General features: G+C 60.0%; 1 protein-coding gene across 3 annotated transcripts; it reads left to right on the top strand.

Moving 5' to 3' along the window:
* Positions 1–738: 738 nt before the first annotated feature.
* On the top strand, positions 739–26,091 carry KIFC3 (kinesin family member C3). Of its 3 annotated transcripts, none has more exons than XM_063333964.1 (21): positions 739–1,494; positions 10,034–10,148; positions 11,806–11,951; positions 13,298–13,445; positions 15,533–15,729; positions 18,061–18,126; positions 18,814–18,963; positions 19,050–19,289; positions 19,526–19,699; positions 19,831–19,978; positions 20,082–20,212; positions 20,329–20,440; positions 20,673–20,854; positions 20,938–21,042; positions 21,285–21,415; positions 21,981–22,104; positions 22,555–22,684; positions 22,797–23,026; positions 23,697–23,831; positions 24,373–24,481; positions 25,026–26,091. In XM_063333964.1, the coding sequence occupies exons 1-21, from the start codon at positions 1,261–1,263 to the stop codon at positions 25,049–25,051; spliced, it is 3,033 nt and encodes a 1,010-aa protein (XP_063190034.1). In that variant the 5' UTR covers positions 739–1,260; the 3' UTR covers positions 25,052–26,091. The 3 variants fall into 3 exon arrangements, with proteins under 3 accessions (XP_063190034.1, XP_063190036.1, XP_063190035.1); XM_063333966.1 differs by lacking the exon at positions 739–1,494 and adding an exon at positions 5,317–5,445; XM_063333965.1 differs by lacking the exon at positions 739–1,494 and adding an exon at positions 9,256–9,375.
* The last annotated feature ends 240 nt before the right edge of the window (positions 26,092–26,331 follow it).

Consider the following 26,331-nt stretch of genomic DNA (forward strand, 5'->3'; position numbering starts at 1 on the left):
CACTAAAGCGCTTCTCATTAAAGTGCTTTCCTGAACACTAATTAGGGTGGTTTTCCTTTTGTAAATTAGCCTGATACGATCTGTGTGTCTTGGCAGGGGCCCTCCGGAGCAGGAACTGAGGTCTTTGCATTTGATCTCTGTTTATTTTGCAAATTTCCCCAGTTTTACTGTTCTTGGCTGCCTTCTAGGACGTGCTCGCAGGTGGAGATTAATGGGAGAGAAAGAGAGAAATGGGGCTTTCCAGCTTGTTTGCCTTGAGAAACAGGAGAGATTTGGCGCTTCGGGGGCCCTCGGGCCGATGGAGTGGTGTGGGCGCATAGGAGCCCTTCCCACTGAGCTCCACCCCACCCCATCCCACCCCATTCCATCCAATCCCACCCCATCCCATCCCATCCCATCCTGGCATCCTTGCACAGTGTGTGGTGGAGGAGCAAGTCCACAAGGAAAGGCACTGCCGGAGCCAACCTTTGAACAGGTGAAGGAAAAGAAATAATCCAATTAACACACTCCTCCTGTGCAATTAAACCATTTCTTTTGACTGTAGCTGATGGTGTGGCAGACCAGAGCGACCCTGAACCCATCTAAATCTGGACGTCTGCGGAGGGAGGAAAGTCCACCTGCCTGCCGATGGCACTCAATAGATTGTGTCAGCAATTTGCCCTGGGCCAATGGTGCTCAGGAGGGGACGGACTTTAATCGGCTCTCATTTTCCTAATGCACTGGCAGATGGGAGCGGAGGGGACATTGCTTTCTTTGTCTCCGGTCACGGATGGGGAAGAGCCGCCAGAGGTTTGCACGGGCTGAGAAATTCAGCAGCGAAGGCGACACTGGGTGCGGGGAGCCATCCTCTGCCTTTGCTCAAGTGGAGCATCCCTGGGGATCCCTGCTGCTGTGGCTCTGCATCAGCCCCTGGGACCCCTTTGGGACCGGGCACCATTGCCGACCATCTTTACAAAAGGTTTAACAAGGGAAGAGAACTGCCAGGGGGCTTCACCCAGGGAGCCCTGAGATTGGGACAGAGTTGACAAAGCCCCTGACGAAAAGGCAGCGATTTCTCAGTGCCGGCGTGCCAGCCGCGTGGCACCGTGTGTGGAAGAGCGTGGTGAAACATCCCACCCCAGAACGCTGCCGTTGGTGTCGGCTGCGCCAGCACGGCCGCACCAGCCCAGCTCACTCCCAGGGCCCCGGGGGGGGCTCGCAGCAGGGTTCTGCAGGGGGTGTACCCGCAGCTTGGACCCCCTTCCCACGCTGTGTGGAGCCATGCACGCACTGTGTGCCCTGGCCGGGCTGTCGGCGCAGGGCTGGAGCAAGGGGAGCGGCGAGAGGAGCGGGATGCAGGCTGAGAGCATCCCTGCCCGCAGCGAGGAGGGCGAGCGCTGTGGCCTCAGCAGGGATCTCCGCCGACACGCAGGCACTGCGTGGAGACTGGCGCCTGGAGGAGGATGCTTCCAAAAACTGTGCCCGGGATCAGGGTTGGCCTGGCCAGGCCCGCAGGTGAGAGTGGTGGGGTGAGGCTGGGGGTGAGCGGGCAGAGGCCGCGTCAAAAGCAAAGGCTGGGGATGAAAAATGGCAAAATGCCTCTGGATTGGAGCTGTTTTCATGAAACGTGCCCGGATGTTTGCACACAGGCTCTGTATTCCTTCCGCTGCTGTTTCCCAAGGGGTTAATTGAGCAGCGCTTTTTGGCTGGTGGGCTGAAGATGAAGACAGCTGAACAGAGATGTGTGAGCCCTGGGGAGCCCTGGTCCCACCTAGCCTGGGATGCTGAGCGCCCTGGCCATGCCTCCATCCCACCTCACGTACCATTTCTTTCTCCATCTTACCCTTATTTTTTTCAGCCAACGCCTCTCTAGGATCCCCAGATAGACCTGAAAGCCCAGGAAGGTTTGAAGGAAAAAAAAGCAGCGAGCTGGCAGTTGTTCCATGTCAGCCTGCACAAACCCTCCTGCCTGCTCCTCTTGCCTGCGCTGCCCAATCTGCCTTACTGTCTCCTCCTTTTTCCAGTTGTGAGTGATTGCTCAAGGGATGTCCTGGCAGAGGGGACTCCGGCTCACCCTTCCCATCCCGCCCATCTCTAAGGCACGTGCAGAAAAATACGGGTGTGGGTCCGCTCCTCTTTGCAAAGACAAATTAAATCTGCTCACGCAGTGCCGGGCGCAGGCGGCAGAGCCAAAGCGTGCAGCTGTTTAATATTCATTGGGCGTAGACGTAAAAGTTTTCTTTTCTAAAATAGCCTTGCACGGCGCCGTGCTGCTCCGTTTCCCCTAAACCTTAGCAGGAGGCTGGAACTGAATGTTTCCTTTGATTGTCTCCCCAACTTCCACTGGCTCAGCCAAGGCGCAGAAGACCCTCGTTGGGCGTCCGACCTGGTTTGAGGACGGATCCTGGCACTTCATTTGCAGTTTTCAGTGCTGCAGCCTGCTGCGACAGCATGATGTCTTTGAAACAGCAGCACGGAAATGAGAAGTTATGCTTTTATGTTGAAACAGGATGAGTTTCTCTTGTAGCTGTGCATCTATTTGCGTGTTAAGTTTTAAGAGGAAAAAATAGTTTTCCCTGTAAAATTCTGGCAGATTGATTCATGGATCTCTTTGGCGACTCTTCCTGTTAATTAAGTGCAGTTTTCTTCACTAGCTCAACTAGACCTTAGAAGAAAAATATGAGAATATGATCCCGGTTGGGTCCAAAATAATTAAATCGCCCTGAAATACATTTCAGTAAGTCAAACTAGAAAGACCCCAGCCTTCTTCCTTGTTAAATGGGAAGCCATGGCAGAACGGGGTGGGCTGGCACGCTCTGTCTCAGGGAAGGTAACAGCAGGGAAGAGATCACCCGGCAGCACATGGAGGTGGTGGGAGCATCCCTGTGGTGCTGGGAAAATGGGGGCTGGGATGCAGATGGGTGCCTGGGCACAGCTGAGCCATCACGTCCCCGGGCTGTGGCCAAGAGGCTCCGCTGATGCCCACCTGGGGCTGGCACCGCTGCTGTGGGGCTCTGAGCTGCGTCACCTGTGCAAAGATAAAGACATCCATTATATATAACATGTGTCAATAATGCATGGGAGGATAACATTTCCGTCCCGCGGGAGGACTTTTGGTGTCAAAACTGCAGAGCGGTGGTGGTGCCACATCCCGCACACGCTGGCACTGAGACATGGTGGGACAAACGGAACAGCTGGACTGTGCCCGCTGAACGTCCCTCGGGCACATAGAATCACGGAATGGTTCGGGTGGGAAGGGACCTCTAAAGGCCATATAGTCCAACCCCCCTGCAGTGGGCAGGGACATCTTCAACTAGATCAGGTTGCTCAGAGCCTCATCCAGCCTGGCCTTGGATGTCTCCACGGATGGGGCCTCCATCACCTCTGGCCAGTGTCTGGGCAACCTGGCCAGAGTCTCACCACCCTCAGTGTAGAAAATGTCTTCCTTATATCTAGTCTGAATCTTCCGTCTTTGAGTTTAAAGCCATTACCCCTTGCCCTGTCACAACACGCCCTGCTAAAAAGTTTGTCCCCATCCTTTAGGGACTGGCAGGGGCTGGAAGGTCTCCCCGGAGCCTTCTCTTCTCCAGGCTGAACCCCCCCAGCTCTCTCAGGCTGTCCTCACAGCAGAGGGGCTCCAGCCCTCCCAGCATCTCCAGGGCCTCCTCCGGCCCCGCTCCAACAGCTCCGTGTCCTTCTGCTGTTGGTGCCCCAGCGCTGGAGGCAGCACTGCAGGGGGGATGCAGCCCAGGCTGTGGGGGGCGTTCTGCGCTGCCAGCGCACATTGCTGGCTCATGTCCAGCTTTTCACCCACCAGTACCCCAAGTTCTTCTTGGCAGGGCTGTTCCCCATCCCTCCATCCCCAGCCTGTGCCGATACCAGGGGTTGCCCCAATCCAGGTGCAAGACCCGGAACTCGCCCTTTTTGAACCTCATGGGGTTCACACAGACCCATTTCTCCAGCTGTCCACATCCCTCTGGGTGGCATCCTGTCCCTCAGGTGTTTCTTGAGGGTGCACTTGATCCCACCGTCTGTCATTGATGAAGATATTAAATGGTGCTGGTCCCAGTACGGATCCCTGAGGGGCACCACTTGTCACCGATCTCCATCTGGGCATTGAGGCGTTAACCACCACCCTCTGGATGTGACCATCCAGCCAGTTCCTCCTCCACCAAACAGTCCACCCATGCTAAAATCTGTAGGTGACACCGAGCGCGCCCAGGACCTGGTGGCGCAGCATCAGCATGGCTGTACCCGTGCCAGGACGGACTTGCGGTGGGATTTTGCAGACAGCTCCATACCGAGCAGTCAAAGCCGGTTAGTGGGAAGGCTATTTAATTCCACCGGAGAATATCCCGCCTTGCTTGCATATTCATCTCTCTGTCGGCTGTAGCTTTTGTCTTGCAGCCGGGATGCAGCTGAACCCACCTGGCAGATCACCCGCCGTCACAGCGTTTTCCTTTACACGGTGTGTTTATTTTCCGACTATGGGGGTACTTCCCTGTAGAGGCTCTCACCGATTTACCTCCACCTGTGCCTCAACCCTAAACTAGCCGAACGTTGTTAGTGAGCCCTCCAGCCCCCCCGGCACAGCACAGACACTGACATCAGCCCCAAAACTCTGCTCCCTAAATTATTCAGAATTACTGCTTTTGCTTCATTTCTTCTCCAAAGTCAAGCGCGCTTTGGAGGGCACAAAAAATAGAAGGTTTTGCTGAGAACAGGGTGTATTTTTTTTAGAGGACATCCCTCCCCTTGCTTTTGCCTGTGCGGAGGAAAGCACACGCGTCACCCAGACAGGGTACGGGGCTCACTGGCACCACTGGGGCTTGGCTTCAAGGAGAAAATGAGCAGCAGAAGTGGCAAAACTCTGGAAAAAAAAAAAATCCCAATTGCCCTCCTGCAGCTCCTATCTTCATACACATTTTTTTTTTCATTAAAAAGAATTGCAGAAAGCGCCCAAGGCCCCCGAGCAGAGGATCCCAAGGGTGGCCCATGAGCAAGGGGACCGCCAGCAGGATCCTACGAGACCAGGAGCTCCAGGACCTCCTGTTTGGGACACAGCGATCTTTTCCAGCGCAGCCTTAATTTTTATTTGCTGGAGAAAATGAATTTACTTGGTACCAAGCAGCACACCCCCCTCCCCTTGCTGCATCCGCTCAGACCAGTGCGGGCATCCCCCAGCCGACAAGGCATCCCAGGGGGGTTGTAGCCTTGGCTGGGGAGACCTCGTGCTTATTCTTAGCCTTGTTTCTAAGAAGCGCTTTAGAAGCAGGAGCCCGTATTGGTTAATGCCGTGAAACATTAATGACTTAGCAGGTGAGCTGCGGTCCTCCCGCAGAGCTCCCCGCTCCCAGCGCGGCGCAGGATGAGCCCGGCTGGCCTTCGCTTGGAGGGAGGCACAAGCGTTAAAGCCAAACCCGAGTCGTACCTGAAGCCAGCCGGAAAATGTGACAAAGAGAAAAGGTGGGTAAAAGGGAGACGGGGAGGCCGAGCTTTTGGTTAGATGGCTCCGCAATGCAGTTGGAGGGAGGAAATGCGGAGCTGGGGGAAGAGTCGCCTCTTTGATGGCTGCTGCACCTTGCAGAGTAGAATCCTCCTCTCCCTGAATCCAGCAGGCTGAAAAAGATGTTGATTTTGCCATTTGCTTGGTAGAAAGGAGATTTGCGGAAGGGGGAAGGGGGGGGGGCGCAGGCAGAGCCGAGCCGTGGCATGCAGCAGCTCCTGGACCAACCGTCCGGCTCCTTGGCTCCGGAGTGGCTCCAAAATGCCCTGGGCTGCTCCCTCCTACCCTGCAGCCCAGACCCGGCCTAGTCAGCCGTGGGGTTTGGCCCAGGGGGCTGAGCCGAGCCGCTGCCGAGCCCCCTGCCACCCCCGAAGCCGCTGCCGAGGCCGGCAGCATCCCAACGCACCGGATTTCGGCAGCGATCCTTGCAACACCTCTCCCCAGCTCCCACTCTCCACCCAGCTCAATGCAACCCTATCTCGAGGATCGGAGCCTCCGGGTTGAATTAATTCAGTTGGTGAACTTTAAAATGAGTATTAAATTTCTAAAGGAGCATGCTAAGACTTAATTAAAACCCCGATCTTTGCGTGAAGCGGCAATGTCGGAATGCAGGGGGTTCGTTCCTGGTTTGGTAAGCGTTTCATGTCGGCTTGGCAAACGGTGCTGCAGCAATGCCGAGAAATCCCCTCACCTCCTCAAGGAGGAGCAAAAATTAGAATAATGAGCTGGGTTATAATTAATTACGCTCTGGGGACACGTTCTCACGATGTCTGGTGCTTCTGGTGGGAAGTTTCTACAGGGAGCATCCCAGTGTACAAGAGGCTTCGGGTATGCTGCTGCCCGCGTTCCTGGCGAGGTTATCGAGCTGCTGGAAGGGAGGGGAGGGGGAGTTAAAATTTTACCGGGATTCAGGGGATTTTTTAGCCGCCTATGTAGGTTAAAGATTTCCTCGGGGCTGAACAAATGCCTAATGCAAAAGGCCCCACTCAGCGCTGTGTTTCGATTTCTGGAGCTTCCCTTCACCCAAGTAAAAGGCGAATTAACCTGCCTGACTTCACAGCGTGGCAGGAGCCATGCTTTTCAGCTAGGGAAAGGGCTGGGATAAAAGCAAAGAGCTAAACCCACGCCGGGGTCACCGTCCCCCGGCGGCGTGCCCCATGGTGGGCCGGTGCCACCCGTGGCGGGTGGCTGCGTTTTAGCGTTGATGGGTGTCGATATATCAAGCCTCCCCGCTACCTGCTGGGCGCTGGCAGGAGGACGCTGCTGGCGGCGAGCGCGGCCGGGCGCTGCCTTTTCTCTGCCTGCCTGCAAAGCGGCGTTTCTAAAAATAACCTTCAGCGATGTCGTCAGCCGGTGTTCACTCAGGTCACGGAGACGTGACATCCAAGAAAAGGAGGAGCGGAGCATGGCTGGGGGACCAGGCTGAGATAACCCCAGGGGCGAGTGGGCATCCCCCTGGGGATTTACAGCACTCCCCGCAGCTAAATGGCATTGCAGAACGGGGGGAAATGGAGCTCGGCCACCGGCGGGCATCCAACCCTAAATCCCTGGGGATCCTGTCCCTGGTCTGCCGGAGCTGCCAAAAATCAGCCCTGTGGAGCAGGGGGAGGGGTACGGGGGGGGGGTGTGTTAACGTTCACAGGTGACTATCCGGATACATCTGTTGCCACACAACCCCGTCTCAAATTTTGCTCCACGCTTACTCATGAAGTTATTTTTCTCAACTGGGGAATTCACACATACGCCCGATTAATTTAGATTTACTTGATGTAATTGATACAACTTGCACGCATTGCATAATTGCAATGCCGTTAAAAAACCTGAAGCACTCAAAAGCCAGGAAATTACTTACCAGTTAAAGTCATTTGCATTAATATTTATTTCACCCTCACAGCTCGTAAATGAACTCGGTGGTGATACGGCGTTACAGTAGCTATCCGAAAGCAGAAAGTCACTTTACGTGTGTCTGTATTACCACCAAACCAGCTGAAGGAGCTGCACAGATAATTAATAGGGTATTTATGCAAATCAGCACGACTGCTGCGGGCCTCCACGGGTACATGTATGTAGATATCTGTGTGTGTACAGGCTCACACATACCCACGCACGCCGAGGGCTCTGCGCTGGGAATGCCGATAAACCTGGGCTGAAGCGAAGGGGGTGCCGCTCTGCAGAGGCTGGGGGGCGGGGGGCGGGGGGGGGTTTGCGCTGCGCTGGCTGCGGGGGGAGGCAGCAGCAGCACAGCGGGGGGACAGCTGCCGGGCCAGGGTGGCATTTGCTTCTCAGAGACTAAGCGCTGGGGCGAACGGCATGGGGACATGGAGGTGACCCTTCCCTGCCCTCTTTCCCCGGGGCGAGTGCCTGGAGCAGCTTGTCCTCCCCTTCCTCCCCCCTCCCGGTGACTCCCCATCACCGCCCCCATGCACGGGGCTGGCTCATGGCAGGGGGTGGGGCTGCGTGTCCTGAGTGGTCTCTGAGGATGCCCAAGTGGGAGATGCAGGGATGAAAGGACGAGGGTGACTCCTGCTCCAAACCTGGCCAGAAGTGAGCCAGAGGCTGTGACTGAGGGGGGAGGTGGGAGGTGACAAAAGATGCAGGGATGAAAGGACGAGGGTGACTCCTGCTCCAAACCTGGCCAGAAGAGAGCCAGAGGCTGTGACTGAGGGGGGAGGTGGGAGGTGACAAGGCCCTGGCCAGAGGGGAGCACACCCGCCCCGCAGGGCTGGCACCAAACCTGCACCTCCCGTGGGACGGCCACCCCTGCGTCCCCAAACCCATGGGTCAGCCCCACGTCAGGCGTGCGGACGTGAGCCACCAGCACGGGGTGCGTGCTGCCGCCACAGATACCACGTTAAGTTTTGTTGCGGGAAATATCCGGTACTGCCAGTTAATTACCATGAACAAGTCATGAGTAACTGGTGTCACCCAAACCAGCCATTAGCATAATGATTGGATGTGCAAATACAGACAGGTAGATACAAATCACGCCCTAAAAATGTGCATAAATTATACTTAAAGCACAATTTTTTTATTGCCTTTCTGACACCAGGGCCTTTGGAGAGGTCTCGGGGCACATTGTGCTGTTTTCTTCGTGCCTGAGGGTTAGAAACAGGTTGTTTTCCCAGTGAAATCTGGGTCCCTGGGCCCCGGTGAGCCCAGGGTCCCATGGGTGCCAGAGGACGGGGTGCCAGAGGACGCACCGGTGTTTGGGAGCAGTGGGGACGTGGCGGAGGGTAAGGGCAGGGTTTGTCACCATGGTTCTCCATGTGTGGGTCACCGGCACCGCCGTCACCTTCTTGGTGGTGCTGGTGGCTCTGTCCCCATTGTCCCCTGGGGAATTGCACTGTGGCGGGGTTTGGTGTGGGAGGAGAGGGGTTAGGAGCACCCCAACGGGCCATGCCGGGGGAGAAGGGGGGTTCACCGCGGCTGCCTGCGGAGCACCGAGGCTGGGGTGGGAAGGGCCGGGGACACACCGGGGGTACCCGGGACACTGCGGGGGTACCGGCAACATGCCGGGAGACCCCGTGGCCCTGACAAAGCTGTGTCAAGGGAGCACGGGGGCACCCGGGACGCCAGAGCGCGGCGACAGCGGGGCTCCGCTGAGCTCCCCAGGGCTCCGGCAAGAGAGGCTGGGGGGGCGGGCACCGAGGGCGCACCGTGAGCTTCCCCGGAGCCGAGCCGGGGCAAGGGGGGAAGGGGAACCCCGCCTCCGCCTCCCGTCGTTGGGGGGGGGAGGGGGGGGGGGGGGTGTTCGCCGGTTTCCACGGCAACGAGAGCGGGGCGGAGCTCGGCGTTTCCGTTACCGAAGTGCCCGGGAGGGCGGGGCCGGGGCTGGGGCTGCTGCTGCCGCCGCCGGCTGCTCCTCCGCCGCCGCCGCCGCCCCGCGCCCGGTGAGTGGCCCCGCAGGGGCGGCACCGGCCCCGACACCGGCACCGTCGGGGGGGACGAGCCGGGCTGGAGCGGAGCGGAGCGGGGCTCCCTTTGTCTGAGGGGGCTGGGGGCAGCCGGGGCGGCGGCGAGAGCGCGGTTACCCGTTAGCCTGCAGCGGCCGCCACCGGGATGGGGATCGGCACCGGCACCGGCGGGGCGTTGCCGGGCCTCTGCGCACCGGGACCGCCGGCACCGGGACCGCCCCGAGCCGCGCCCCCGGGGCCGCCCGTTGGCAGGACAAGGGTCCCCCGGGGCTCCGCGCCCCCGCTTCCCCCGCCCCGCGGGAGGCAGCGGGGGCTGCCCGGCCCGGGCCCCGGATCGTCCCGGGAATTCTTAAATAAATAACCCCCAGCTCGCAGTTAGGAGGAGCCTGGAAAGGCTTGAGGAATGAGTAAATTAATTACAGGCACGGTTTATGTCACATCCGCCGGGAGCACAGAGGGAGCCCGGGGCTTTCGGCGCCCCGGGAGGGAAATCGGGATTGATGCAACTTTCCACGGGATTCAGGAGTCAAGGACGGGGTTGCCGTCGTGGTTGGCTCCAGCACAGTCCCCTGGGCTTTCCCAGCTGGAAACCGGAGTGGGCTGAGCCGTTTCTTCTCCTTGCGCTTATCTGCAGTGGTGTCACTGCGCTCGGGACCCCCGTGCCATGATCACATCCCGCAAAACCTGGGATCTGGGATCCGTGCCCTCCGCCAGAGCCGCCTGGAAGCTGAAGGGTCTTCCCCCGGACGGTGAGTACGGCGCGGTGGCTTGTCCTTCTCCCTTGGGGCTCAGCCTGCTGCGCTCACGCCCTCGCTCACACTTGGGGAAGGAGAGGCCGGGAACAGGCCAGCCTGCATTTTTCACATTTCTTTCCGGATGAAGCTTGGGATTTGAGAAACGGAGACTCAGAAGCGGGCACGAAGCAGTAGGCAGCTGGGGAGCTGAGCAGAGGGGGACTGCCTCCATCTCCTTCCTGGCCCTTCCAAGCAGGAGGCTTAGGGAGAAAGGTTAAATTTTAACGTGTGAGAAAGAAAATCGAGCGATACGCATGGCAGGGAAGACGTGGGGCCCTCGCTTCTCCCCAGCCTCGGCTCCTTGGAAGGGCTTCTTATCTCTCCCTGGTGCACAGACCCTGTAGGTGAGTTTAGTCGAGGGCTTTTTTCTGCGGCGGCTGAACGGGCAGGCAGCTGCTTGCCCCAACCTGCAGTCGCCTGTTGGGAAACAGCCCTTCCCACTTCCCTTGCGCTGGTGCTGGATGGGTTTGGGCAAAGGGGGAAGCTGAACCCCCCCCATTTGAGCTTTTTTTCCTGTTGGCTTCAGCACTCACCAGCCCTGTGTGCTGGCAGCCCCATCGCCGAGCGTTGCTGCTTCCCTGGCATTCGGGCCAGCCCGGCCGAACGCTGATGGGCATCAGCCTGAAAAGGGGGTTTTTCAGCATTTCCTCTGCCCGGCGGCTGCCGCTGCCCGTGCTGGGATGGGGAACTCGAGATGCCTTTTATCCGGGCATTCACCAGCACTTTGGAAACGCTCAATTTTCATGGCGCGCGTGAAATGTTATGGCTAATTACAGGCTGGGAAGAAGTCCAGAGCGCTGGACTGACTTTATCAGGGCACGTCTCCTTCCAGATGCTGCTTCCATCTTGGGCCCAAGTGCCTCCGGATGATTTTAGAGAAAAAAAAATAACGACATTAGTGGGCTTTTATTTGTGGGTTGTTGATTTTTTTCCTGCCTGCGGGAGAAGCCATTTGGCTGGCTGCAGTGGTGGCAGTCTTTGTGGCAGGCAGATGGGGGGGCATGGGGGGGGCACAGTGTCCCCAGACAGGTCCTGGTGGGACATAGCCCTCGCCAGCCGCTTTTCCCATGTCAGGGGAGGACACAGCCACAGGAAAAAGCTCCTTGAGATCCTGTTTTCCTTCTGTGCAGCTCAGAAGGGCAGGGAACTGCTGCCCTGTCTGCTTTTGGGTTTGGCTGCCTGACAAATAAAGGAAATATTTGGGGGCAGTGGAGGGAGGTGACGCTGGCAGGGTCCGTCTGTCTGGTTTCGGTGATGCAAGCCAGCTTTGGCAGCTTTTCCAAGATAGGATCGCAGGAAGCGGGGCGACTTGGCGAGGGGCAGGGGTGGGATGTCCCCGCTGCGGGGACAGATCTGGTCCTGCAGAGGACAGACGGATGCTACGCCCTGAATTCTCATTACTGGTTGTTGGCAACCAGTCTCCGCCCCCTGAAGGGCTAATTTTTCTAATTAACATAATTAACATTTTTTAATAAAACTCGTGCACTGTCTCTGCTGCACCGGTGTGGTGGTGGCAGTGGGGAGGAGGAGGTGGGTTTGCCGAGCGAGGCTGAAGGCTGTGACCGTCCTGGGCTCTCGGGTTGATCCAGGGACGCTTTTCGCTCTGTTTCAGGCCCCGGGCAGGACACGCTGGTCACTGGCAGCGGAGCGGGTGCCTCTCCCCAGGTTCCTCTGCTGCCGGCGCTGGTTCACAGTAAAATCTTCGGCGTGAGCTGGCCGGACGCCGCAGTCCCCGACGGGTTCTGCCTGGCTCTCCAGGTGAGCAGCACGGAGCCAGCCGCGACTCAGGCGGGGAGGGCATTTTTGGGGTGGTGGGGAGGATGCCCTGCACCCTGCCGGGACATGCCTCAGGGGGAGCTGGCTGGTCACCCCCCCATCACTGCGGCTGGGTTGCTCTTCAGTGCCGCGGGGCTGGAGCAGAGCTGCTGCCTGGGTGGAGAAGTCGGAAGGCAGCGAAAAAATGCCGGGGAACAGCCCAGAATAACATTTACTGGGTCACTTCTGGGTCAGGTAGGCAGGGGAGCTTAGGGCAGAAGGGTGACAAGAAAATGCAGCGCGGTGAGTTGGTGTTTGCCAGCAGGATGGAGGAGACAGAGGATGGCTACCGCGGCCAGGGATGGTGTCAGGACAGCGGGTACTGGTGTTGCTGCCACCAGTTCATTCTGGGCCTCAGGCAAATCATTTAAATTTCCCCTTCTTTGAAAAGAAGGAAAACACCACCTTATCTCCTACCAGCCTTGATGAATTCCCCACGGCAAAACCCTCCTGGAGTCTCAAATGTAGAGGCACCGAAGACACGCGGCTTCTCCGGGAGGATGTTCCCGCCACCTCCTCTCCCAAATTAATCTCAGAAATATTTGGCACGTACAGAGTATTCCCCTCCCTCTCCCGGGATGAGATGGGTTTCCCTGGCATCGCTGGCCTGTGGGGCAATGCCACGGGCTCCGAGATAAGATATAAGTAAGAAAAGACACTTCTGAGTGAGGCAGGGAGCGATTCTACGCGCTCGGCCGATCGGCAGCCCGGCTTTCTGAAGGCATCCACGCAGTAGCGCTTTTTTAAATGGTAATTGAAAAACCCAGATCTGGGATTGTTTTGGTTTTTTTTCCCTGCAAGCCAGTGATAGATACGATAGATACAGCACTTTGGGGCCGTCTCTATAGTCCTTTGCCTCCTTCCAGATTTCTCGCTTGTTTTTTTTTTCGGAGCTGTGCTCCATCCCATGGGGTGCAGCGTTACCTGAGCCACAGCTCACCAGCAAGCAACGTCGCATTCAGCCCTGCTGGCAAGCCAGGGTCTTTCTTTTTTTAAGTCCGTAGATAGAAAAATGGGTAATATTCAGTATAACTGCATGACCGAGCTGAGGGAAGGAGTAGTTTATGGGGAGAGCTAAAAGCAACGCGATAAATTCATTCGCGGTAGCTTCCCAACACCGAAATTCCTCAGAGGGAGGGTTTCCCCGGGTCCTGCTGTCCTGTCCTCCGCGACCCTGCTGGCTGCTCCTGGCCAGCCCCGTGAAATGCTGGCTGCTGGCGCCGCGTCCACCACCGTGGCCGCGGTCACTGCATCTCAGCTCTCCGTCCTGTTCCTTCCGGCGGACGCAGGCCCTGCGGGAGACGGCGGGCGAGCGGCGGGGGGAAAGCGGGCACCAGGCCCTGACACCAGCCACGGAGGAGCCGCCAGCGTCCCCCCACAAGCCGGCAGGTGCCACGCTGGTGCAGGCAGCCTCCACCATGAACCTGGAGAAAGCAGGTAAGGGAGGAGCTGGGATGCGCCGGTGGGTGCTCGGGAGGAGGGACGCGATGGGCTGAGCACTCAGGACCTGCCAGCGGGTACAGGGGGGGACCTCTCCTTTTTCGGGGTGCGCACAGAGACGTGGCGGCGCTTGCCGGGGGGACCGGGTCTCAGTAGGGACGAAACGCCAGCCGGCTGTCGGGTGATGCCGGGCGACCGAGGAATTATTTAACCGGGTGAGTGGAGCAGGTGAGCGCCAGCAAACCCACCGCACTTTCCTCCCTCTGAAGGAAAATGTGACGTTTGTGGAAACGCTTGCAGCCTGCGTGGCTGCGCCAGGGCGGGTGAATCCCCGGGGTTTCCCGTTGTTCTTCATCAGGACTGAATTGGTCAGGCTTGTCAAGACACATCCCGGGAGCTGCTCCCGTCGTGGGCCCCGGCTGTGTCCCTGAGCAGCTCCCGGGGCGGCTGGTGGGAAGGGGCCGGGATGAAGGAGGAGAAGGGAGTCTGCGTGGTGATGGTAATGGAGCCGAGCTGTGGAAACGGCCATCTTTCCAAATTTTGGAAAACAGGAGTGTCAGCGTGCCATGCCTGCCATGCTCGAAGCCTGCATCACCACCGGCACATCTCCCCACGGGTAGATGTGACGCAGGTCCGGCCAGCAGCTCCTCTCCCAAGGATGACCCTGCAGGAGGAAGGTGTCGGAGCGTGTTGCCCGTGTGGGATCACCCCTTCCCGTCAGTTTGACTTGCAGCCAGGTGTCGCGGCTTCGAACCCGGCTCTGTCTTCGGTCCCAGCCTGGGATTAGCGTGGATGAAGTGTGCAGACACGCGGTGTGTCTGCAGGAGCCCTGGTGCCTCCCGTAATCTTCCCTTATCCCTGGTTTTTGAGTGGATTTTGCGTGTGTTGGGTTTAAAGGAAAGATCACAGCCCCCTGCCTGAGCTGGGCTGAGCTTTTGGCATGGAAAGAAAGAAAAGCTGGCACCCATCGGTGCTCTCTCAGGCTATCCAGCCCAAGGCAGGAAGACAAAATCCGGCAATCACTTCTGCAGACGTTGCTGGATGAGTCCCATGGCGTGCAGTTGAGAGCAGAGCCGTGGTTTGGTCCCAGCATTGCGGTTTCTGCCTGCTCTGCTGGCTCTTTTAACTCCTTTGAAAGGTAGAAGGTCCGATTCGCAGACCAAAAAAAAAAAAAAAAAGTCTTGTTTCCTTGTATTCGGGATGTTTCCCATAAAGAGGCAGCATCTGCCCGCAGGCAGCGAAGCCATTCCCAGCATCACCTCCTGCCTTTAAAACCGCAGGTTTCTGGTGGCAGCGGATGAAATCCACGGCAGGCAGGGAAGGGCGCCGGGCAGCCGGGATCCTGGCCGCCGTGCCCCGGTGCCTCATCCCCACATCGGGAATGAGTCAGGCCAGCTCATTTCTTCTTGGGAACTACCAAGTCATTTAGGGATTCATTTGGAAGGCTCTGATGTACGGCCAGGTTGGCTTCTGTCAGCACCGGTGGCTCTATTAACACACAGAAAGCGATGTTTAAAATAATACGAAGAAAGTTAGAAAGCCAAACGCACAGGGATTGGGCAATATGGCCATACAGGGTACCTGTATAATTTTAATTTGGCTTCCATTATATTTGTGTGTAATGATGCAGTCTTTAATAACACGATCGCGTACTGGTTTTCCACCGGCACCTGCTCATTCAGAAAAAAGGATGCCGGGATGAATCAGAGCGCTGCGGCAAAGGCGGTTGTTATCTGAGTGATGCGGCAGCATCCCGGCGTGTGATGGGGCTGGGTCATGGCGCCGTGGCGTGGGCAGGTGCGCCGTGTTATGGCCTGGGATGCTCCGCTGGCATCAGCAGATCCCTTCGGCTCCCACCCGGCAAGGGGCTCACCCAGCTGGACCCCCACCGTGAGCCTGGCCGGCACCGTGGTGCTCGGGATACGCCTCTCGGCACGTCACTGCTCTCCGTGGGACTTCTGCAAGTCCCGCTTCCCGACGTCCCATCTCCACCGCAGCCCCTGGGGACTCTTCCCATGGCTGGCATCCCATTCCCCAGTGAGGCGGCTGGATCCTGACCGCCTCCATCTTTGCTCCCGCTGCAGGAGGGAGGCTCTGCGGTGGGAAACGTGCCAGCCTGCCGGCGGCCCGGCCCTTCCCAGTGATCCAGAAGGTGATGGCCTCCATGGCGCATCTGCAGGAGGAGAAGCTGCGGCTGCAGGAGGAGGTGGTGGGGCTGCAGGAGAAGCTCACGGCCCGGGAGAACGACGAGCTCTCCCACTCTCTCCAGCTGCAAGGCCAGGTACGGCGGGGACGGGGGGACACGAGGGAGTCCGTTGCGGTCACCATCTTCAGGCTGTGGCTTGGCAGGAGCACAGTGGCTTGCGGTTAGTGAGGGGCATGCTTGGAGGGAGCATAGGACCTCCCATCGCGGAGCATTTTCTCCGCGCAGGTGCATAGGGATGATATGGGAGCCGGGTGCTCCTGAGCACTGCAGCCGTCCCACCATGGATGGGATGGATCCCCATGGATCCCTCCCTCGGGATGCTCGCAGACCCCATTTGACATCACGGTGACGCTGCCGTAACGCTGGTGAGGATGTTCCTTGGACGCGACACAGCCGGCAGGGCTTTGGGCATCAGGGTTGCAACCCCGTGGCGATCATCCCAGCACAGGAACGCCGCTGCCGCAGGATAAGCTTGTTACACTGACACAGCAGATTAATTTTAGGGACTTTCAAGAATCAGGAGGTGGAAAGGGCACACGAAGGCACGGAGTTGTCTGATGAAGGGGAGAGTGTTTTGGCTGCCGCAACCAGAATCTCCCCCCGCCCAAAACCATCTCCTGCGCCGATGCGGCTGCATCCTCGGCGTGAGGACCTGGGTCGTCCCAGGGAGATTGAAATTCTGGCTGCTCATAAAGGGATTTGCATGTGGCTGTTGTGGAAGCTGTTACAGTCAGGTTCTGCTTGTTCCACGGGTGTCAAAAAGGTGGAGGTAATTGTCCTGCATTTGGTTGGCATAGTCTGCATGACACAAGCGTGAGCGCTGGCAGGATCCGGCCCTGCGCCGGCCAGTTCGGCAGCGAGCGCGGGCAGCGCCGGCTGGAGCGAAGTGCTATCCTGAACTTCCAAAGCTTGGGGATGGCAGGGCCACGGCTCGAGCCGGATCCAGCTGCCAAGGAGTCCCTGTCACCTCTGGAGAGCGGGATGCGGCTGGAGATGCCCGAGCAGGTAGGGGCTGGAAGTGCATCGGCATTTTTGGGCGCTGCTGGTGCGGGGAGCGGTGGGCAGGCTCCGGCGTGCGCGTTGGCTGGCTGGGGACGGTGGCTTCCCCATCGCCAGCCATGACTCTGTCTACTCGGCCCCTCCCCTCTTTTGAAAATGCTTTTAAAAAAAAATACCTTAATAGTCTCCCTTACCGACCATGGAAGTGGGATTTTCCCACGGAGGTGCAAGGCTTCGCCCCAGGAGGGGGGTTCCCAAGGCCGTCAAGGCAGCAGCCGTCCCCCCGCAGCTGGCAGCCGTGAGTGCGCCGAGCTCGCCACCCAACACCCGCCGTGCCCTGCCGAGGCGCTCGCCCGCCGCGCTGCCGGCTCCGCGCGGGCGTGGCTTAATAACTTCGCGTAATTAATTACAGCACAATGTCAGCACATCTGCTTTGAGTTTTAATCAGCGCTTCCTAAATTATGGCCCACGGAGGCCCGGCTGCTTAGTAAAAGCTGGTTATTGGGACGGGGCGATCCCCTGCCCGCGTCCCAGGCGAGGGGTTTGGCGACGCGGTGGCTTCCCGGCACGGGGAAACCCGGAGCCGGGCTGGGATGTGGGGGACGGCGGTGGAGCGCACGGACAGGCCCAGCTCTCTCCAGGGTGAGTTTTAGGGAGAGGGTGATGCTCACCCAGCGGCCGTGGGTTTCTGAGCATGGGGGCGAGGGACAGAGCAGGCGGGCAAGCCCTGTGAAAACACAGCCCCCGACACCGCCGGCTTTGCCAAGCACGCACCGCCGCTGTTCATTTGAATGACTGCATTTTTGGGGGGGGGGGGGGGCCCGGGGGCGATCCTCACCAGTCCCTGCACAAAACAAATTGGAGGATTGATGAAATCCACTTGGTTTTGCAGGGAGGGCAGCCCCGTCCCCGTGGGGCGGGCAGGTGCCCGGATGGGGTGGCTGGGGAGCATCCTCCCGTCGGACTCAAACACGTGGACTTCTCAAAGAGGTCCTGCCCCCTCTTTTCTCCCAAGATAACTTTCCTAGAAAGAAAAATAGCGAAGGCAAAGCGAAGCTTGTTGCAAGGGCAGGATGGGGTGCTTCTGGCTCCTATTGTGGATGGGTTTGTTTTCTTCCTCCTCCAAAGATGATGCTGCCTTTTTTTTTTTTTTTTTTTTTTAAATAATGGTTTCTGCTAATGCTCAACACGGACAAATTATACCCATGGTCGAACGAGGTCGAAGCAAGCCTTTCATTAACGCTCATTTTAATCAGCTCATGTGAATCAGGCGCTCAGAGGGAGGTGGAAAATTAAGGTGTAATGAAGGTGCAAGCCAGACTGGACGTCAGTGGCTGGGGTGGTACCGCGGGGTCTCCTCCAAAAGCTGCCGAGATGCCTCCTGGTTAACCTTGCCTGTGTTGACAGGTTGAAACTCTGAAGGCGAAGCTCCTGGAGCAGGCGCAGGAGATCAGCCGGCTGCGCTCGGAGCTGGTGAGCTGCCACCGGGCGCGGGATGAGCCACCCTTGCCCCGAGGGACGCCGGAGCTGAGGGTCCCCGAGGAGGAAGGGGGCAGGCGGGGAGGGCGTAGAAGGGCTAAAACCTCCCCAGGGTGGCAGTTGGGACCCCGGGAGCTGACAGAGAGATGTCGCGGGATGAAAGTTTGTGGGATTTTCTGGCCAACGCCATGTCGTGACGGGTGGCCCTGGGGCACAGCCGGCAAAGGCTCCTCCACACCGTCGCCCTGCGGTGGGAAGCGAAAGCCCCTCTAGGGCTAAGGCTTCCCGGGAGCAGCAGAGTGGGGGCTCCCCGGGCACAGCAGGGGCTCCCCAATACAGCAGGCTTGGGGGGTGCCCAGCTGCGGCAGGCTGGGGGTGTCCCTGGGCACAGTGGGGACCCCCGTGGTGGGCTGGGGCTCCTGGGGTCCCGCGGACTGGGGGCTCCCCTGGGAGCAGCGGGCAGTGGAGCCCCCGATGCTGCAGACTGGGGGTTCCCTGAGCGTGGCAGACGGGGGGGCTCCCCAGTACAGTGGATTGGGACTCCTGGGGGTGCAGCAGGCCGGGGTTCCCCAGTGTGGCAGATGGGGGGGGGGGGGCTCTCCTCTGAGAGCAGCAGGCAGGGGGGTGTTACGCTGGAGGCTCCCCGGGGTGCAGCGGGCGTCCATCCCCCTCCCCCGGCAGGGCTGCACGGACGCGGAGAAACACCGGGACCTGCTGGCGGCCGAGAACGAGCGGTTGCGGCAGGAGATGAAGGCGTGCGAGGGGGAGCTGCGGGAGCTGCGGCGGCGGCAGCAGCAGCAGGCACCGTGCCAGGACTGCGCCCACCTCCAGGTGAGTCGCAGCGGTGGTGGCCGCGGTGGCAGGGTGACGGGTGCCCATAGGTGACGTGGCCTCGGCTGTGCTGTTTCGGGGGCCAGGAGAACACGGAGCTGCAGGAGCGGCTGTCCCAGCTGCAGCGGGAGGCGGAGGAGACGCGGGCCAAGCTGGCAGAGCTGGACCTGGAGGTGCAGCAGAAGACGAACCGCTTGGCTGAGGTGGAGCTGCGGCTCAAGGACTCTCTGGCCGAGAGAGCCGAGGAGGAGGAGCGGCTCAGCCGGCGGCTGCGGGACAGCCAGGAGACCATCGCCAGCCTCAAGTCCCAGCCCCAGCAGATAAAGGTGAGCACCATGGGGCTCTCCATCTCTCCTGGCTGGGCAAAGGGGGCTGGGCTGGGGTGCTGAGCGGTGCCCGGTGGGTGCCCTGCAAGTGCCGCCCACTTCTCTGCCCTGAGCCTGTCGGCGCAGCGCCGTGAGTTTGTAAATTTTCCCCCTGGGCCAACATCAGCTCCATCCTGGGCCCTTCGGGTGCTGCTTCCCCAGGACACCCCCTCTCCGGGTGCTTTTTCCCCCCCTAGTACATCATCAAGACGGTGGAGGTGGAGTCAGCCAAGGCGAAGCAAGCCCTGTGCGAGAGCCAGTCCCGAAACCAGTACCTGCAGGAGCAGGTGGGGATGCAGAGGCAGGTGCTGAAGGAGATGGAGCAGCAGCTGCAGAGCTCCCAAAAGACGGCGGCTCAGCTCCGAGCTCAGGTCCGAGCACAACGGGTGCAAATCAGAAATCACCCCACCCGGCTCCACCGCGGTTCCTGCCTGCGTGGAGGACGCGGTGCGGCAGCGGGTGGCCGCCAGCACGGCCTTTATCCCCCTTGCTCCCTTCCCAGATCATGATGTACGAGGCCGAGCTGGAGCGAGCCCATGGGCAGATGCTGGAGGAGATGCAGGCGATGGAGGAGGAGAAGAACCGAGCCATCGAAGAGGCATTTTCCCGCGCCCAAGTGGAGATGAAGGCGGTGCACGAAAACCTGGCGGGTGAGGAGGGGTCAGGGGGGCTCGCTGGGTCACCCAGCCGGTGCTGGGGGCGGAGGTGGGGGGGGTCGTAATGTCTGCCCCTCACCCCGCCTCGTGCCTGCAGGCGTCCGGACCAACCTGCTAACACTGCAGCCGGCGCTGCGCACCCTCACCCATGACTACAACAGCCTGAAGCGTCAGGTCCGCGACTTCCCCCTGCTCCTCCAGGAGACCCTGCGGAGCGCCAGGGCCGAGGTGAGCCCCCTCCCCCTCCGAGACCACCACCCCGGCTACCCTCCCACCCACCATTGTGCAGGGTGGGGATGCTGGGGGGGGTCGCTGAGCCGCTGCCCGCCCTCCCTCCCTCCCAGATCAGCCAAGCCATCGAGGAGGTGCACAACACCAACCGGGAGCTGCTGCGCAAGTACCGGCGGGAGCTGCAGCTCCGCAAGAAGTGTCACAACGAGCTGGTGCGGCTGAAAGGTGTGCGGGGGTGGTGGCGGGTCCCATCAGGGAAGAGCATGTCCCTGAGGGTGGGCAGGAAGGACAGGGGAGCATCACCCTCCCGGTGCTCCACGTCCCCCCGAGAAACTCGGGTCGGCGATGGGATGCTGCCGTCAGCAGCAGGAATGCAGCGTTCGGCCCGCTCAGTGTTTGCCAGTGACAGCGGGATGTGCTGGGGCTGACACCATCCCTGCATCCCCCACCATCCAAGGAAACATCCGTGTTTTTGGACGAGTCCGCCCCATCATGAAGGAGGACGGTGAGGGCCCGGAGGCGGCCAACGTGGTGACCTTTGATGCCGAAGATGATGCCGTCCTGCACCTCCTGCACAAGGGGAAGCAGGTGTCCTTCGAGCTGGATAAGGTCTTCCCCCCGCAAGCGTCCCAGGAGGAGGTGGGTGCTGCTCTCCGTGCTGCTGGTATGGCTGGGGTGGGGGACGCAGCCGTCTTCTCCTGACGCTCCCTGGTCCCTCCCAGGTGTTTCAGGAGGTCCAAGCCCTGGTCACCTCCTGCATCGATGGCTACAACGTCTGCATCTTCGCCTACGGGCAGACAGGGGCAGGAAAAACCTACACAATGGAGGTGAATTTCCCTGGCTTTTCTTCCCTCTTCTTCCTCAGCTTCCTGTCCCCTGGTGCCCAGTCTCAGCACCTTCCCTAAACCGGGCTGGCGTCCAGCTTGGACCAGTGAAGGTCACTGCTGCAGTACCCTCCACGGGCTTCACTCCTGCTTAGAAAAAAAAAAAAAAACAAACAACAAAAAAGCAGAATAAAAATGCAAGAGAGTGGTTTTTTTCCCTCTCCTTTCTCCTCGCAATCCATCAGGGAACAGCAGCAAACCCCGGGATCAACCAGCGGGCCCTGCAGCTCCTCTTCTCCGAGGTGCGGGGCAAGGCGGCGGACTGGGAGTACGCCATCAGCGTCAGCGCCGCCGAGATTTACAACGAAGCGCTCAGGTAGGGGGAGGAGGATTTATTTTTAAATTTTTTTTTTTTATTTTTTTTTTTAAGCGGCGTGCGCCTGCCCTTTCAAAGCACTGGCCCTCGAGCTCCGTTACTGGTACAGGCTCCCAGCCCTGCCATCACTCCCGCTACCCCAACCTCGGTGTAGCGTCCCCCCTCTCCTCCCTGCCCCCCGGGGATGTTATATTTAGAAATCACTAACTGGGAGCTAGGAACAGGAGAAATATTTTCCTCCCCTGCCCAGCCGCAGACGGAGGGGGCCGGGAGGAGGCTGGCAGTGCATCCGTGGGGATAATGGGGACCGGGAATGGCAATAAAGAGCCGGGACGGGGTCGTGATCTGGCTTGGGTGGGAGCAGGCACGTGGGGAGCCGGAGAGCTGAGGTCTGTAAATAGGACGTGCAGCATAGCTGGGAGGAGGGGGCTGCTCTGGCAGCCTTGGCACACAGCTGGGGGGATGCTGTGCTGGGGGGGAACTGTCGCCCATCATCCCCTACCCCGGCCCCGGCGCCGAGGTGGGGATGGGGATGGTGATGGTGCTGGGTTACCTCTTGGCCCAGGGACTTGCTGGGGAAGGAGCCGCAGGAGAAGCTGGAGATCAAGCTGTGTCCCGACGGCAGCGGGCAGCTCTACGTGCCCGGCCTGACCGAGTTCAGCGTGCAGAGCGTGGAGGACATCAACAAGGTGGGGGGAGACGGGGCAGGGGGCAGTGGGAGCCAGGAGGGTTGCACCGGGGGTGCGATGAATTACGAGGGGTGTCTGGTCTACGACCCCCAGATCCAGGAGTATTTCTGAAGACAGGGAAGCTATGGACCCCAAAATAGGTCCGCAGGTGTGATGTGACAGTCACCGTCCCATGGGACGAGCCGAAGGGGGGTTAAAAATAAAAGTGTGGGGCCCAGGCGGCTCCCAGGGGATTAGCGGGGTGCCGGCTGTCACCGCAGTGCCCTGTCTGTCACCCTCTGCCTTTGGTGCGTCACCCAGGCTGAGACCTGGCAGCAGTCATCACCCCAATGGACCGGGCACCTTGTGGGGTTGTGTCAATGGAGTTACGTCCCCAGGAGGGCTGGGGATGTCGTGGTGGGTTTGTGGGAGACTGGCGTCTCACCCCTCGCCTCCCCGGGCTCTCCCCAGGTCTTCGAGTTCGGCCACGTCAACCGGGCGACGGAGTGCACCAACCTGAACGAGCACAGCTCCCGCTCCCACGCCCTCCTCATTGTCACCGTCCGTGGCCTCGACCGCAGCACGGGGCTCCGTACCACAGGTGGGTGCCACACGGCAAGCCCTTCACCAGGGCATCCGGGCTGCGGCATCCCCAGGTCGCGCGGGTCCGGGCGCTGACCCGGCCGGGGGCGGGTTTGGCTCTCTCTCCCCAGGGAAGCTGAACCTGGTGGACCTGGCAGGCTCGGAGCGGGTCGGGCGGTCGGGCGCGGAGGGCAGCCGGCTCCGCGAGGCGCAGCACATCAACAAGTCCCTCTCGGCCTTGGGCGATGTCATTTACGCCCTGCGCTCCCGGCAGGGCCACGTGCCCTTCCGCAACTCTAAACTCACCTACCTGCTGCAGGACTCGCTCAGCGGCGACAGCAAAACTCTCATGATGGTGCAGGTACCCGGCACCCATCGGCATCCCTGCAGCTGGTCGATGCGGTTTTGGGGGTGGGTTTGGTCCCTGCTGGCCCCGGCGGTGGGGCAGGTGGGAGGGGTGCTGGAGGGAGGAACCGGGCTGAGACCCGGGGACGGGGCGGTCACATGGGGACGTCATCCGCTCTGCAGCCATGGCGGCCAGCGGCAGCTCTGGCCCTGTCTCTGCGCCCCGGATGAGGAGGAGGGATGGAGGATGGACTCGGAGGTCCATGATCCCGCCTGCACATGGATGCCGTCCCTGTAGGCACAGTGTCCTTCCATGTTGGCGTCTCCCCACCTCTCTCTTGCCAGGAGGATTTTATGCTCTGGCAATTCCTCCATCCCTGCCCTGGGAACCCCCCCCCCATGGGTGCCTGCGCCCACACCGAACCCCCTGGGGGGGGAGTCCGAGCCCCTGCCACCTGCTGCGGCTTTTCCCAGCTGTCCCTTGCGCCGGGGGCCGTTGGTGACAGGGGATGGGGCTGGCTCAGACGCTGGCCGGGTGGACGGGGCTATCCTGGGAGCGGCGGCGGGTTAAGAATAGCATCTCACCAACCCAGCACTGGCGTGTTTGGCAGGGCGGGGGGGGTTCCGGGGGTGCACAGGCAGCCGGCAGTGTGACTTTCTGCCTGCTCCTGCCTGCCCGCTTGCAGGTCTCCCCCGCCGAGAAGAACACCAGCGAGACGCTGTGCTCCCTGAAGTTTGCCGAGAGGGTTCGCTCCGTGGAGCTGGGGCCCGTCTCCCGCAAGGCTGAGCTGGCCTCCTGGCCCAGCCAGGAGCAGCTGGAGGTAACCGAGGGACCGCCGGCGCCCTTCCTTTTCCCCCCCTCACTCCAGGGGCTCCCCCTGTTTTGCCCCTACACGTGGTCACTTGCTGTCGGGTGTCCCCCTGGAGCTGCCTCCCTTGGGGACCGTCGCCTGGCAGGAGCGGGCTGTCCCCAGGCAGCAGCACCCAGCCAGTGCTGGCTCTTCCAAGCCAAGATGGACAAAGGGTAATGGCTTTAACCTAAAATGGGAGATTCAGACTAGATAAAGGAAGACCTTTTTTTTACGCTGAGGGTGGTGAGGCGCTGGCCCAGGTTGCCCAGAGAGGTGGGGGATGCCCCATCTCTGGAGACATCCCAGGCCAGGTTGGACGGGGCTCTGAGCAACCTGATCTAGTTGAAGATGTCCCTGCTCATGACTAGGGGGGATTGGACTAGATGGCCTTTAAAAGGTCCCTTCCCACCCGAACCATTCTGTGCGCCATCTGCCTGCACCCCTGTCCCCAATCCTTCCCTCTGTGGCCTGGCAGGGGCTGACCCCGGGGCTGTGCCCCGTCTCCCCCCAGGGTGACTCTCCAGGGACCTCAGCACCCCCCGGCCGGGGCCACGCGTCCCCCAGCCCAGGGCAGCTCTCCAGCCGCGCCGCCTCCATCCGCAGGAAGCTCCAGACCACAGGTGGGTGGTGGGGCACCGCGGTCCCGCTCCGCATCCCGGCGCCCGGCCAGGGTCCCTCCGTCACAGAAGGCTCCCACCGCCCTCCTCATCCCAGCTAGACACAGGCAGGCAAAGCCTGATTTGTAATCAGCTCATGAAGCTAATTAGCCATTGGGAGCTTGGTTAGCGCTTCCCCAAGAGCACCCTGGTGCGAAGCCGTCGCTGGCGGCTCAGGGTGCGCGGTCGGGAGCGATGCTGCAGGGCAGCGGCAGTGCCCCCCCGGGCTGAACCTCTCTCCCCTTTAATTTCAGCCTGACTTAGAGGCAGCCATGGCTGCCAGGTGAGTGCCCGCGGCCGGGAGCTGGTGGAGGGCTCTGCTTCAGCCCCGCTTCCTGGGCAGGGCAGGGGTGCTGGGCTGGGCTGCGCTGCTCGCCAGGATGCTGCCGGGGATGCTCGTGGTACCAGCTCCACGCAGCGCCTGCTGAGATGCCGCCGGATGGGGCTTGGGGCAGTAACGGCCGTGCCCCCTGCCCGCTGTGACCCACGCGTGTCTCCCCCTGTCCAGGGAAGCTGAGGCCAGTCCCTGTGTGACGAGTGCCAGCCCCGGTGCCAAGGTGCTACGGAGAGCCAGCTGCTGGAGGACTCAAAGGCTTCGGTGCCGTCCCTTCACCCACCAGGACCCGCTACCAGAGGGTGACAGCATCTCTCCCCATGAACAGTGCAGGGCCAGGGTCTCCCAGCAGCCAGACCCCCCCAGCTCAGATCTGGGGGGCACTAGCCGTGGGCAAGGGATCTGACACCCCTCCTTGGACTTTATATTTTTTGCTGGATGGCTGGGGGCTCCAGCTTTCTTTTTCCGACAGTAGAGGTTTGTGGCTGGAGGTGGGGTTCAGAGCCAGGCGAGCTGCTCCCCTCCCCGAAGGGCCAGCCTGGCTGCGGCTCCCCCAAGACTGCATCTGGGCAGCTCCTGCTGTCTTCTGAAGGAGGACCCCCTCCTTTTTAAGCCAGAAAAAACCAAACCTCCCAGCAGCTCCTTTCCTCATAGGTTTCCCAAGCCCTCTTGTTGCATGAAGGCGCCCCGGTGCCATGCATGAGCCGAGATGCCGTTCATCGTGGTGCCGGCGCTGCCATGGGCCCCGCACCCACCGCCGCAGCACAGAGAGAGAGCGGTCGCAGGGCTGCCCGTGTTACACGGCACCAGGGTGGATTTAGCGGTCTCGAATGAAGTTGTTGTAAAGTTATTTACCTGTTGTCTTGTCAAGAGAGATCACAGTGTGGTCGAGATGAAAGTGTTTGAAATATTTATACCCTGTTTACATGGTCTCGGAATGGAAAACAAGTGGAGCACAAACAAAAAAAGCAACCTAAACCTCCAGCCCAAAAGCCTGTTGGTTTGTGGTGGCTGATGGGGAGGGTCAGAGGAGATGGCACTGTCCCCCGCATCTCCAAGCACCCTCCTGTGGGTGCACTTCCTCCTGCTGCAAATAACCAACTGGATGCACTGATGGCTCCTTCCCCCCGCGGCCCTCTCCTCCCACCCTTCCACAGCATATTCTATTTAAGAAGGAAAAAAAAAAAAAAAAAAAAAGGGAAGACAAACTTAGCCTTTTGTAAGATTAGATGTTTCTATGTATTTTAATAATTAAAAAAAAATTCCTGTTTTGTAACAAAACTTATTTTAAATAAACTGTTAAAGGCAGCCCTTCTGTGCAGCTGTTGTTTCCCTGCAGCAGGGATGGGTGCTCCCTCACCCCTCTACAGCAGCTCCCCGCCAGCTCCTTTGGTGCTTGGCCAGAAAAGCCCATTAAATCCCTCCTCCTGCAGCTGTCTCTGGGGGAGCCTGCCAGCACAGCCCCTGAATTGCAGCTCTC

Source organism: Chroicocephalus ridibundus, chromosome 4 (genome assembly GCF_963924245.1).
Source record: "Chroicocephalus ridibundus chromosome 4, bChrRid1.1, whole genome shotgun sequence".
Taxonomy (NCBI): Eukaryota; Metazoa; Chordata; class Aves; order Charadriiformes; family Laridae; genus Chroicocephalus; species Chroicocephalus ridibundus.

Bases quoted from the DNA above. Each gene is read 5' to 3' on its own strand.
- KIFC3 (XM_063333964.1), top strand. From the start codon at position 1,261: ATGCACGCACTGTGTGCCCTGGCCGGGCTGTCGGCGCAGGGCTGGAGC. The intron at 10,149-11,805 runs GTGAGTACGGCG...GCTCTGTTTCAG, and splicing joins GAAGGGTCTTCCCCCGGACG to GCCCCGGGCAGGACACGCTG. The intron at 19,290-19,525 runs GTGAGCACCATG...TTCCCCCCCTAG, and splicing joins CCCAGCCCCAGCAGATAAAG to TACATCATCAAGACGGTGGA.